Source organism: Suricata suricatta, chromosome 12 (assembly GCF_006229205.1).
Source record: "Suricata suricatta isolate VVHF042 chromosome 12, meerkat_22Aug2017_6uvM2_HiC, whole genome shotgun sequence".
NCBI lineage: Eukaryota > Metazoa > Chordata > Mammalia > Carnivora > Herpestidae > Suricata > Suricata suricatta.
The window spans coordinates 24217420-24232237 of NC_043711.1; the positions used below are offsets into that span (position 1 = coordinate 24217420).

At 39.9% G+C, this 14818-nt stretch overlaps 1 protein-coding gene across 4 annotated transcripts in view; it reads right to left on the reverse strand.

Annotated features, from left to right (window-relative positions):
• The window catches only part of TASOR (transcription activation suppressor), a 53180-nt gene extending 44688 nt beyond the window's left edge, over positions 1-8492 (reverse strand). For 2 of the 4 annotated variants that reach the window (XM_029918254.1, XM_029918253.1), the window contains exon 1: positions 7914-8491. In XM_029918254.1, coding sequence (XP_029774114.1) covers positions 7914-8241 — 328 coding nt within the window. In that variant the 5' untranslated portion in view covers positions 8242-8491. Of the gene's footprint in view, positions 1-7913 lie in introns of all 4 variants that reach the window. The other 2 variants (XM_029918256.1, XM_029918255.1) reach the window with 1 other exon arrangement.
• Positions 8493-14818: the final 6326 nt, after the last annotated feature.

A 14818-nucleotide genomic window follows, 5' to 3' on the forward strand; every position in this document is an offset into this window, starting at 1 on the left:
AAGCATCTGACATTACACATGCACAAGAGGTTACAATTTTGCAAATCTTAAGAATGTTACATTAGGCAACTTTAATTGCATAAAGACTCTCATGAGTCTTTATCTATGCATAAACTCAACTTGTTTCCACTCCTTTTTTTTTTTTGTTACACTGAAATAGGTCTAGGACCATTTACTTCAGCAAACTAAATGCTTACAGCATAAATGAATGCATAGAAACACTTAAAATACTTATGTGTCTATATAATAAAATGATTTCACTTGGTTTTTAGCACAAAAGTTAGAATTTTTATTCTATACTACACTACATCCATTGGCTTCTTGTATTACCAATATAAAGTAGTGGGACATTATGAAAGCTTAGTGAAATAAATGGAAAGATATAGAGCTTTGGAGTCAAGCATGGACACAAATATCAGATCTAGCATTCACTAGCTTTGTGGTAGACCGTGGGTAAATCAATTACTTAACCAAAAATAAGCTCAGTTCTCTCATCTGTGAAAAAGAACTCTAGCTCTCCTAATATCCACTAAATACTACATGCCACACGACACAATACATGGAAAAAGCGCTAAGTGCTTTGGTCCTCTGTTTTCAAGTAAGACAATATAATTTTTTACTCCCCAAACCTTCAACTATTCCACACACCATTTAATTTTTAAAATACTTAAATATCCAACTTGTTCTTGGACCACTGGTCTAATAATTTCAAATTTACAATTTATGCATGAAATAGTTTAACTTACTAATAAATTTCAAGAAACTATGTATATAAATTTTCCCCAAGCCAAAATAGGAATTTATATTTCACTGTATATAGAAGTGTTCATAGAACTTTGTTATACTGTGCTACCTTAATTTCTTTTCTGATACTATTTCTAAAGAGTAAATTTCAGTCCAAATACTTTTAGGCAACTACTAAAAACCTGTACATACTCTTAACAGTACTAGACAGCTGCTAATAAGATATTTTCACTGTATTTTCTAAACACAGTATTAGGCTTTAAAAGATATGTCAAATGACCCATCCATCCATTTACCAAACCATGTATATTATTACAAAAGTGTTTGTAAAAATGTAATGTGTATAAATGTCTATATCAATGACAAAAATGTGTATATATGGTTCCCACTACTTAGGGATTACACACTAAAATAAAGAAATAAAGCCAAACTAGTTATAATGCAATAAAGACAGACTAAGGGTAATCAGAGGAGGGGGGCAGAAGAAACTCAAAAAGAACTATTAAACACAAAGTATCCCATAATCAAATTTGTAGATGAAAACATTCAATAATCTGATTGTAACCTCCACAAGAGCAAGAACTGTATGTGCTTTATTACTTTACCTTTATCACACACCAGTAGCTAGAACTGTGAGCACTGAATCCAAGTAAGTTGAATAACTAAGTTAGTGAAGAAAGCGAGAACAAATTTTCTCAAAGATTTTTTTTTTTTAATTCTGAGGGGGGCCTGGGTGGCTCAGTCAGTTAAGTGGTTGACTTTGGCTCAGGTCATGATCTTATGGTTTGAACCCCACATCAGGCTCTCTCCTGTCAGCATGGAACCTACTTTGGATCCTCCGTCGTCCTCCTCTCTCTGCCCCTCCCCCACTTGCATTGTCTCTCTAAAAATAAACTTTAAAAAATAAAGTATCATTGTGGTACCATCTTAAGCCCCACAAATTCAACAATTCAGTAATATGTAAAAACAAACTGTAAGCTCAAAAGAGGAAGAAATAAATCCTCTTAAGTCAAATCTGTTTTACAGAATGTGGTAGGAAAAAACATCTTTGTGACTATCCCCAACTAAATTGGGAAAAACTTGGCAAGGAAAACAGCATGTGGAATAGTCTTTATAAGCTTGCACATCCAAAATGGATTAAGCACAATTTTAAAAATTGGGTTTTCTGCATGATTCCTTTTTGTTTCTAAGTGACTTCAGACATCTAAAATGTTCCCTACTCAAAAGTATCATGTGGCTTTAAACTTCTATGAAATCCTACAAGTCTACATATTTTCCTTAGTTAAGCTGTTCAAACACTATTTCGACCATCAATCTAATCATAAATGAAAAATTTAATCATATAAATTTATGTGGAAATTAACATTCCAATTATCAGAAAAGTACTTTACATTTGTTTCATTCCAAAGCAATGTCCTATAGTCATGTCAAATGTACTCAAGTAGATTGCCAGTAGGGGGAAAAATTCTTGTGAATGAAAATATAGAAAAAGATGCCTGTGTCCTAGTTATTTTATATGTCAAATGATTCCACTGGCTTTACTAGTTAGGCCAAAAGTGTAATTTTTTCCTCCCAGTTATCATTTCTACAAAAATAAAGTTATGCTGTTAACTCTTTTTAAGGATTTCACGTCAAAGTGCTGGTAATGATAATCAGAAATTTAACAAGTTGATGTTCTGAATGTATATTCCCTAGTGGCCTATTTTGTCCCTTAATAATCCTCTTAACACTGCATATCCCTTGGTCAACATATCCTGTCACTTCTCTTAGAGAAAACATATATACATCATAATCTTAATTACAGGCCATTGTTTGAGGCACTTAAGAAACAACCCTGTGATTATCCAAACGGAGAATGGAACATTTTACATAATTATTTCACTTATGAAAGTCAGTACCCAATATATTGTTTTCTGGATTCTGACAATTACTGAGTCTAACCATCAGTTGGTCATTATTATTATCTAGATAACTATACTAAGAGCTTTACATGAATGATCTCATTTAATCATTAACACCATCCTATTTAGTTTAATTATACTAATTTCACAATGAACCTGACAGCTAACAGCTAATGTGGCTCAAGGTTACATAGTTATGAATAACAGGACAGGTAGGATTCAAATTCAGGCTGCCTAGCTCCAAATCTTATATCCTAAACTCTGAGCAGAAGATTTATGCATGTGGATATAAGACCTGAAACCAATCATTACAGAGCTGAAAAAATAAAATTGTTTCTTCATTTTAGACCAAGAAATCATATGGAACATTTAGACACTGGAAATTAGGTATGAAAGAAAAAGAACTTTATGTCCAGGATAATGCTCTTTCTACCCTCATATGTGTCTCTTCTATCAACTCTCTTATTTTTCTCATCTTACTAGGGCCAAAAGCCACCGCACCCTTTTTAGGGCTATAAAGGTTAACAGAAGTAACAATAGTTCCTCCACACACTGAGAAACACGATTTGCTTATTTATAGGATTTCCATCACATACATGTCAGAAATATGAGTTGATGTACATAATTCACAAGGTTTCCTTACTGACAAATTATAGATGTTTTATGGGACTTAAGAACAGATTTAAAGACACTAAGAGATTTATAATTCAGACAAGGAAAATGGATCACAGAATTAGAACTAGAATTCAGGTCTCCTAACCACATACTATCCATACTATCATTAAATATTTTTTATTACTGGTAGCATACAAAATGTTGAATTTAATGTTCTGTTTAAGCAGTTGGAATAGACATAAAATTTAAGTCATGAAATAGCATTGTTCCTTAGTCAAAGAAACATTCTTAAAATTACTTTTACCAATTCACTTATTGTAAATGCCAATCTGTTTGTATTACAATTATGTGTATATGTAAAACAACCAAAAAAACCACCCATCTATACATATATGTAAAAACAAGCTAAACTTTTATCAAAACATACAAATAGTCCATGTGAAACGCACATTCCAATTTAAAGTAACTAATTCATGGAAGAAAGGGAAATAGCCAAGAGTAGGCTGCAGATCATGTGTGTTCTGCAATATTCTGAATCCATCTCTCTGATGTCTAGTCATTTGTTCCTTCCAATAATTTACTTGAAAGATATTTTAAAAATCATTCTTCAGTCTAATAAAATTGCTAAAGACATAATGTCTTGGGAATGGAGGTTTCATCTCTAAATCAAGACTGAACACAGTACAGAATTAAGAATGAATATGCTGGAAGAAAACTAGAGAAACAAGTACTAATATGATGATAGTACAAATATTTCTGGCCTAGGGAATAGGTCAAAGAAAATTTTACCTATATTCAGAATTGATACACGCCTATCAAATGTTTTATGTGGTAACTGGATTCTGCCTATCCTACCCTGCTTACCTCTGAATAGGGAAATCTGTGGTACCTAGGACCCAGTCATTCATATACAACTACTGAAACACCATGCAAATTTCCTTAAAGGAAACTTTGCCCCAAGTCTTAAAAAAAAACAACTGCAAATTCTGTGGGAAAAGATGGGTGCTGGGGAGGAGAATTCACCATTAACTGTGCTAGACTAGACCAGTATGGACACAGGTATATGAGCAGTTAGTCTTGTGTCCTACAGAAAACAAAACATTGGCCAATAAACATTTTCCAGAAAATGAATCATCACTACTTCATGTCCCAAGAGCTCTGGAGGGAAAAAATGTATCAAATTACCAATTTTAATTTACTGTTAATGACTTATAGTATTAGATTTTAGAGTAAAGGAAGGCAATAGTGAAACATCTACTGACAAAATCCAATTGTACAATTAGGTTAAATTTAAGAACAATGCCAGTCAAGTTAGGTCACTTAATTTGTCACTACAGATTAAATGTGTTAATTTCATAATGAACACAATTTCCAAATCTCAAAATACCCCACAGATGAAGACATACTAAATATTTTTAAGTTTAACAGACGTTAAAAAATTTAATAGGTAAGATAAAAAGCTAACAAAAGGGGGCGCCTGGGTGGCTCAGTCGGTTAAACCTCTGACTTCGGCTCAGGTCAGATCTCACATTCGTGGGTTCGAGCCCCGCGTCGGGCTCTGTGCTGACAGCTAAGCTAGCTCAGAGCCTGGAGCCTGCTTCCGTTTCTGTGTCTCCCTCTCTCTCTGACCCTCCCCCTCTCATGCTCTGTCTCTCTCTGTATCAAAAATTAAAAAAAAAAAAATTAAAAATTAAAAAAAAAAAAGCTAACAAAAGCACTTATATTACAAAAAAAAAAGAAGTCTTGCTACGGTTTGTGTAATGATAAGTACTGTATATCTAAGTTCAAATTCCAACTCCTTTTTACTAGCTGTGTGACCCTGGGCAAGTCATTTAACTTTTCTTTTTTTTTTTAATTTTTTATGTTTTATTTTTGAGAGACAGAGAGAGGCAGCACGAGCAGGGGAGGGTCAGAGAGAGAGGGAGACACAGAATCTGAAGCAGGCTCCAGGCTCTAAGCTGTCAGCACAGAGCCCGACGCGGGGCTCAAACCCATGAACTGTGAGATCATGACCTGAGCCGAAGCCGGACACTCAACCGACTGAGCCACCCAGGCGCCCCTTAACTTTTCAATACTTTGGTTTCCTCATCTGTAAAATGGGAATCTGTAAAATGGGAATAGTACCAACTACTACTACTACTATAGATTTGAGATTTAGTTAACACATGTAAACTGCTTTAAACAAGGCCTACAAAATTATTAAGCACTATAAAGCATTTGCCATTACCATTAGTTAGAACAGAAGCATTCTGGACGTTATGCTATTGCCAAGACAAAGAAAGCTTTGAGTCAGCAAGCTACATTCACATAGTTATCTAAGGTATTGTTATCAAGTCACGTTAAGTTTCACTGGAAACGCAGAGTCAAAACCAAAGGTCTGCCATATTAAAAAAGGAATGCAACAGAATCTTTGATACTGAAAGGTTCAGAGGTATCTCCTGAAAATGATCTAATATTCATGATAAAAGACTCCTGTGACCACAACTAGTATCTAGCCACATCCTATACATAAAGTGATACCTTTCAAGCAGAAAGGATTTGGGGATGAAGTGTGAAATCAACAGTACTTGCTATTCTATTCTATTTCTAATAATTGTTTTAATAATGAAAAGTTGAATTTTTCTATTAAATTCTACCACCAAGCACTACTTCCAGTTTGGATAGGATAAAGTCCATGGTGGTAAAGTATCTACTTATTTAAAAGCTCCATGTAAGTCATTAGTGCATTATTTGAACAGCTGCTGCTTAGAACACAAATTATTTTCACTAAAGATGAAAAGAGTCCAGTGTATTTTATTTTCCTTAGCTATAACCTCCCTAAGGTTGACAAACTTTTGCGTCTAAATGAAAATGGAAAACAAATTTTCCCCAAGGAGCATCAGACTCAGGGGATAAAACAGCTAGATTTTATATTTCCTAATTCCTCAATTATATCCACTTTTAGTGTTCAAATAAAGTTCTACTTTACAGCATCCTCTGGATTTACCTAATTAAAAAAAAACACATGTAACCAGTGCCTTTCAACATTTCCTGGTGACTACTCTTATTTCAAACCAAACTATGAGGGTTTCTACACCAATATTCTGGTCCTACCAAAAGTTAAAAGATGGTACATCCATTGTTTATGGTGTAACATAAACCATATTCTTGGGCACTTAAAAGCAAAAGAAAGGGAAAGAAAGAAAAAAAGAAAGAAGGAAAAAACACGGACTTCAAAATTTTATCAAGCTAGAAACAAAAGTCTCATCTCCTACCTCATAACCAGAGGCCATGTGAATGTATTTCCAACCTATTCTCTAAAAATTGATTAATTTAGGATGAGCATCTGACTTTCCTCATATAGGCTGTACCATACATCTTAACAAAATAAACCAAAATAATGGACAGCCTAGACCTTTCTTTACAAATATCTTCTTGAACTCTAAAGTATATTACATTAGCTCACTTAAAAGATACTTCTAGAAACATTCCTCATGCTAGTGGACAAAAGATAACTTCATCTTTGTCAACATGGCTTCTGACATCAAGGATTTCCTTGATTTTCTCATCAAAATAGAAAATTATGTTTGGTTTTGTATCTTCTTGATAAAAGGCTCTAACAATTTCAGTTGTGCAAATGGAGATGATTAAGCACATGAAAAAGCACATGCTTCAATCAAGATTCTTAAATCATGAAAACCTGAACCACGAGGTAAAACAAAAAGAGACTTTAAAATGACTAAGTCCAGAATATCCCAAGTCACTGGATAGTCAAAAATAGTGTAATAGAAAACTATACTACTACTTTTGATCTCCATTAGAAGTGTCCCACTATATCATTAAGTTTCAAAAACGTAAAAGTAGCTCATGTAACTTCCCACATTGTTTCCAAAAAGTAGACTGGCCTTAAAAAACAACTTAAGTTCTTTATCTGCAAAATCAAGTTGTTGACTCTTGGGCATAAGATAACTTCTATTTTTTTTTTCCATAGGGAAATTACTGCACCAAGAACCTACCTTCCCATTCTTCTCAAATACAAGAGAAAACATACTAAAGTTTGGATTTAAAGAGAGACCTACTTTAATCTAACGCTTGCACAAGGGGGAAAAATCTACATGAAAATGAGGTGTGATGGAAGACGCTGTGTGCATGGATCACATCTAATGGAGATTTCTAAACAAGGGGAGCCGCTGACATCGAGCAAATTTCAAGTAGACAGCTGAAGAATTCCATAGGGAGAAGCACTTGTGGTCCTCTGAATGCAATGGCCTTGGAGAAAGCCCCAGAATCCACGGCCACGGGCTATTTCCAGAGTGAGACTTGTCAGAAGCATCCTGAGGAGCACACACCAGCTTCTGTGCCTTGAGGGGTTGGGAGGGAGGGGCGCCGAGCACCATCTTTCCTCTCTGGGAGCTGCAGCCTTACGGACAAGCTTCAAACCTGAGCTACTTCCAACTTGCACGGGGAGAGGGAGAGCAGGGGAGCGTGGTTCCACCGCTTTCCTCTCGCACCAGGCGCAGCAGCTGGGTGGCCGTGGCAGTGAGGGGAGAGGCGGCTGGCGATGCATGCGTGTTTACGTGTCTCGGATGGGTGTGGGAAGAGGAGACAGAGAGATTCTAATGAAAAGATGGAGGGGAGAGAGAAAGAGGGGTTGGGGGAGAGGGGAAGCACCACCTTTCTTTTCTCTGCTCTTCCTGGGGATCTGAAAACTCCTCCTAACGGGTCTTTCGGGCTCTTCGGAGCCTTTGGGCAGAGCGGCCGCGCCCGCGTCAGACGAGTCCTGAGTCTGTTCGTGGCCGACGCTCGGAGCGGCCGAGGCCACTGCGGTCTCCTCAGGCCCGGCGCCGCCGGCGGGCTCCGCGATGCTGAGGCCGCCGCCGCCATTTTGTGGGGAGGACTCAAGCTCCGGAAGCGCCTGCTTCATCTCGTCGTCTCCGCCGCCGCCACCTTCCCAGCTCGCGTCCGTCGGCGGAGAGGCCTCCGTCTCCCCAGCAGTCGCCATCGCGCCGGCGTGAGGAGCCCCGGGAAGCTTCTGCCGGCAAGGTCGGGGGAAAGGGGCGACGGGCCGGCCTCACTGCCGAGCTGCTCTCAGCCCACCCACCCCCTTCCCCCGTGGCCGCGGACCCTGGTCCCGACCCAGCAGCCTCTCCAGGGCCCCAAAGCTGGCGCCCCAACCGTGCCTCCCGGCCCCTGGAGCCGCTCCTTGCTCTGGCAGTTCTGCCAGCCCCCGCCACTCAACGTGCTCGCGTCGGGGCTGGGAGGGGGCGGGGCCGGTGCGGATCTCTCCGCCAATGGGGGCGCGGCGCCCGCCTCCGCGGGTGCAGAGAGAGGGTGGTGGGGGGCGGAGCGTCGGGGCGCCCGAGCCCGCCAAAAGGGGCGACTGCAACGCCCTGCGAGTATCTCGACGCCGGGGACTGCTGCGGGGTGGACAGGGCTTAAGGCGAGCTGCGTGTTCTCCGACCGCGCCTCGCCAGCGCTGCAGGCGAGGAGGGAGCGCCTGGATAGGCCCCGCGAACGCAGGCGTCGCCTATCTTAGCGAGATAACCCCCTTTCTCCGCGCACGAGTTCCTCAGCCAAAAGCGGATTCAAGCAATGGATGCAGGGAGAACCCGGCTCTGTGAAGTATTTGCGTGCATTTACTGTAGACCCGGAGAAAGAAGATGAGACCGTGGTCTTATGCGGATGACCGCCTGAAAGCGTCCGGGCCCAGTTAATCTGCCTTTACCACCGAATCTGCATTTTTACAATACATTATTTCCTCACTTACCCCCCCCCCCCCGCCTTTTATCTTAAAGGGTTAGAACCAGTGACACGCCTCCAGCCAGCAGCTGTCAATACCTGGGACACTTTAATGTGACTTCACAGCCTAGTGTTAACCAGATTTGGTTCTGGGGAGCTTGAGGGGAGGGGGGCTGCTGGGTTTTGGACTCGCTTCTTTGGTGTTTTCGGTTTTCCAGTATTGAGTATATATTTAAAAAATAAATGTTTGCAGCCACATTAAAAAATATACAGCAGGTGGTCTCTAAAACGATTTGACTGTCAAGTGGAAGGCAGTTTAAATACATTATGCTAACCAGATTGAAACTACTATCATGGGTTATCCTGAGTATAGTCGGTATTTACAGGGTGCTTTCTGTATGCCAGACACAATTTAATAAAATCAGAATTTGAAGGCAGGTCTATTTAACTCTGTCATAGAGTACTTGCGCTAGACTTAATCTTCACAGCAGCCCCACATTTTTATGAATTTCGAGGACGAAGAAATGAGGATAGATGTTTTGCTCAGAGTCCCTAAGCCCCAGGGTCAGAATTGTGACCTGTATCTCCATCTGCAAACTCCACCTGTCTCCCAAGGAGTTGACTGACCAAACCTATAATTATAGTAAAACCCTAGGCCTTGCCACATGGCTAGTACTTAAAGAGCATTCCCAAGGGCAACAGGAAAGTTGGATTCCTATGTCCTGTGTCAAATATCATCCCAGCTGATATGGAAAAGCTAATCATGCTTGCCCAATATATTTGCATCAGCTTAGTAAATCATAGCAGTTTAAAACAGTCATTCCTTTTAGTAAATAGTTAATGTAAAACATTTTTAAATACTGATCAAAACACGTGGGGCTATGTTGAGACAAAATGCTACATTATTTTAAGATGAAAGTAAACTTTAAATTTGGGGAAAAGACTACTTCTTGATATAAATGAGGCTACAGAAGATCAGAAACTCAGATGTTGAGGTCTCTAGATACTTTCTTTTTTGTTGGTTTATTAAAGGCATCCCTACAAGTTCATTTTTATCAGATCAAAAAATAAGTGGGAACTAATCGCACACTGGTGCCATTACCCAGCTAAGGCTTTCGATATTTGCTCAGCAAAAGCCAATTCCACTTGGAAAGTAGAAACCCTGAGGCTATATATAAGGTAAACACACTGGTTGTTGGTAATGAGTTACCTAAAACTAAGGCCAGAGACACCATTAGTCTTCCACAGAGATTGAATCCTAAGTTTTGTGAGATCAAAAATTTTTTCCATTCCAAATTATTTTAAAAAAATTATTTTTTAAGAGTGAGAGCTGGGGAGAAGGACAGAGTGGGGGAGGGTGGGGAGAGGGGGAGGGTGGGGGAAGAGAATCCTGAGCAGGTTCCATGCTGTCAGCTCAGAGCCTGACAGATGGATAAACCTTTGATCTAGCAATTTTACTTTTAGAAATTTATAGTACAGATATACACATTCTCATTCAAAAATGTGTATTTGGGCACAGCTGTTGTTTATAAGTGGATATCAAGTGTTTGTAATAGGAAAGGATTGAACACAACCTAGCTATCTACCAATAGGATATATCCACACAATGGAATAATATACAGCCATGACAAGGAATGAAGCACTGGCACATGTTACAACATGGATGCAACTTGAAGAAAACATTATACTAAGTGAAAGAAGCCAGTTATGAAAGGCCACATATTGTATATCCACTCATATGTATGTTCGGAATAGGCAAATCCATAGTAACAGAAAGCAGATTGGTGGTTAACAGAGACTTGAAGTAGTGAAGGTGGATGCTTGAGGAATGAAGACAGACTGCTAATGAGTATGGGATGTCTTTTTAGGGAAATGAAAATATTCTGAAATTAGATATGATGATAGTTGCACAACTTTGTGAATATACTAACAACCACCACTGAATTATACACTATTTAAACTTTTATTTGTTTTGATTTTTTAAAAATTTTTTAAATGTTTAGTTTTGAGAGAGAGAGAGCGTGTGCACAGGCACACACACGCGCGCCCCCCCCCCACGCACGCACGCCTAAGTGGGGGTGGAATAGAGAGCGAGGGAGACAGAGACCGAGGATGGAAAGAGAGCTCTGTGCTGACACCAGACCTGATGTGGGGCTCAAACTCACAAACCACGAGATCATGAATCGAGCCAAAGTCAGATGCTTAGCTGATTGAGTTACCCAGATGCCCCACTTTTTAAAACTTTTTATTTATTTAAGTAATCTCTACACCCAACATGGGGCTCTAACTCATGACCCTGAGATCTAGAGTTACATGCTCTTCTGAATGAGCCAGCCAGTTGCCCTGAAGTATACACTTTATTACTTTTTTCTAATTATACACTTTAAAAGGATGGATTTTGGGTGCCTGGCTGACTCAGTCCATGGAACATGCAACTCTTGATCCCAGCGTCATGAGTTCAAGCCTCGTGTTGGGCGTAGAGCTTACTTAAAAAAATTGCTTTTTAAAAAGGATGGATTTTGTGACTTATGAATTATATCTCAATGAAAAAAAATAGAGGACCGACTCATTCCCTGAGGATAGAGACTCCAAGCAGCAGAGACTTTATCCTGTGCTGCTGGCTTTGATAAAGGAAACTGCAATGAATTCTACAGCTGCCAACACTTGAGAGTACTTAGAAGCAAATTCTTTCCTAGTGAGTCTCTAGGTGAAAATGAAGCCCAGCTGACATCATGATTTCAGCCTTGTGAGACCCAGGCACAGAAACCAGCTAAGCCATGCCCAGACTCTGACTTACAGAAACTGCGAGATAACACATGGGTGTTGTATTATGCCACTAAGTTTGTGGCAATTTCTTATGCAGCAATAGGAAACCACCCAGAGGCTACAATATACTTGGCATTTTTTCAGTACTTTGCAAATGTTAAGCTTATTCAATTTTGTCAACTTTATGAGGTAGGTACTCAAAACAATTCCCATTTTTTGGATGAAGTAGCTCATTATGTTCTTTTAGAAAAAGCAAGGTACACAACAGAAATGGATAGAATGGTAGTAGCAATTGCACCAAAAGAGGGAAATATAGATAAGTATATGCACCTATTTGCATCAAACTTTCATGGAAAGCTACATGAGTAATTAGCAACATTGGTTTCCGGTGGAAAGCGAATAGGCTGTGAAAGAGGTAGTAGAGACTTCACTCTACATCCTTCCATACTTTAAAGCATATGAATGCAGCCTTTACTCTAAAAATTATTTTTTAAAAAAGAAAGGGAAAGACGGTATAGAAAAGCCTGCTCAGAAGCTGTCATTGTCATTACTCAGGAGCTCATGAAAGAGTAAAACTGATATGTTACTAATCATCCAGAAAGCCAATACAGAGATTTTGGAAGGGTCCCTATGTTTCAGTCTAGAGGAATTATAGACTTCCACATACTGATCAAAGCTATTAGGTAAGTAAATAGTTACAGGATTCACACAAAGTCAAACAGAAGCGCTACTAATAATAGTACTTCTGAAGTAAACAAAACCACTAGTTGTAAGAGTCCCCTTGGGAGTCACCTTGGCATGGTGACCGAGCCATTTTGCTGTGGGTTGGAAAAACAACGTGTACCGACGACCCCTCACCCCTCACCTGCAGACCTGGAATGTTCTGCGCCAGTTTGAAAACAGCCAATCATGGAGCCCCAGCTTCCCACCACCCTGACAGAGGAGGCAACCTATCCCATCCCGCCACGTCCCTAAAGTGCCCTTATTTGGTGGTCTGCCCTCCCAGGACCGGACGGGAAGTCTTTCGCCCATAAAATACCTCGCCCCTCCTGTACCAAGCACGATTTCCCTGACTCCCCACTTCCGGAGTCACGGAACCTCACCCGGGAATCGCAGATCCCAGTAAAGGCTTTCTTGGCTCCATAACTTGGTCTCTTTCTTTCCTCTCATCTCTGCCTCCAGCCATTAAATCTTACACTAATAAGATGGATAGTAACAATATTCAATATTCGCCTAACATTTACAAAGCAATTTCATGTGTTTTTTTCAGGTAATAAATGTTACTTATGCTCACACATACCTTGAACCTTCAAGGTTACAGAGCTAAGATTTTTTTTTTTTTTTACATTTCCACTGAAAAGCAGCAGTATGGAAAGATAATGAACACCAGTCAACAAAACCACCACTAATAAATCCAATTCATAGAACTTTAAGGATCTTAGGGATTAGTTAGTCCAACCCATTTGTTTTTATGAATAAAAACAGTATTACAAGGTTACAACTCCATTGCCTATTCAGATGCATCAAAAAATATGAAAGTGTCATTCCTTTCATTACACTTCAGATAAAACAACATTTCTTTCATGGAATCTTCTTTTTCCCAAAGTGCTTATCCTGTTACTGAGCAGCTGTTTCTTGAGTATATCCCGAGAAAGACCCTGTTAAAAAAACAACAACCATACAAAACACAAAACAAACAACAAAAAACAAGGGTGGGAGGGGCACCTGGGTTGCTCAACTGGTTAAGCGTTTGACTCCTGATTTTGGCTCAGGTTATGATCTCACCGTTGTGAGTTGGAGCCCTACATCCGGCTCCCTACTTGGAGCCTGCTTAAGATTTTCTCTCTCCCTCTGTCCCTCCCCCACTCTGTCTCTCTCAAGGAAAAACAAAACAAAACCCTGTAGTTTGACAACAAATGTTTGAAATTCATTAATGGTTGATGTCTGGAAGGAAAAACTTCCATGCATTGAAGAGAAGCCTCAGGTGAAGATAAGAATATAATTAGGGACGAGCAAGTATGCAAGTATCTCTTCAACTACATAGCTGACTCTGGTAACCACAAATGACTAAACCCAGGAGTCAAGAGCTGTTACTAAGTTTACTAAGTTACTGCTAAGTTTTTGTTTCATTTGTTCTGTGTCTTGATTTGGGTGATTGTTACACAGTATATAATACATAAATATTTATTGGACTGTATGTATACTTTAGAGTTGTGCTGTAAGGACACAGGTCTGAATTCGGCTTCTCAGAATCCTTAGACAATAGAAGGGCACACATTGCCCAAGGAAGGAGGGACAACCCTGGTAACACCCAATCAGGAAAGGCCAGCTAACACCTTTAACATTTCTAAGGGCAGGCCTAAAGATGGAAGCTATAGATAATCACCTATTGCTTGAGGCTAGTCACGCCCTACGTGAGGGTCCTGGGGCCACTCTGTAATTGGTCAATACTCTAAATATTGTGATTGGCTTCCACCAAAAGTATCAATGTATGGTTAAAGTTACTGCCAATATTGATAGGTGATAGTGATTGGACCCCTGTACCTGTGTCACAATTTCCTGTAACTCCCCCTTCCCAAACCCATAAAGGCCCTACCCCACCTTTGTTCGGGTCTCTCAGCATGGATCCACTGCGTTGGTGAAGTCTGTGAGCCCAAGTTTAGGTCCAGTGAGCCTAAACCCGTAATAAAGCCTTTTGCTTTTGCATGTGTGACTTGGTCTCCCTGGTGATTTCTGGTTTTGGGGGATGATAAACAAATCTTGGGCATAACAGTGCCTTTTACCCTATGATGTTATTCTTCAACCAAACCAAAAAAATAAAAAACCCCCACAAAAATGAGGGTTCTTGTTATTTAATGGGTAAAGAATCTTCAAGCGGCCGATATTGCTTTGCTGATTCTTTTTACTTTTTAATGTTTTGCTTATCTTTAAGAGAAGGAGAGGGGTGCCTGGGTGGCTCAGTCAGGTAAGCCTCCGACCTCGGCTCAGGTCAGATCTCACGGTTCATGGGTTCAAGCCCCGCATCGGGCTCTATGCTGACAGCTAGCTCAGAGCCTGGAGCCTGCTTCCGGTTC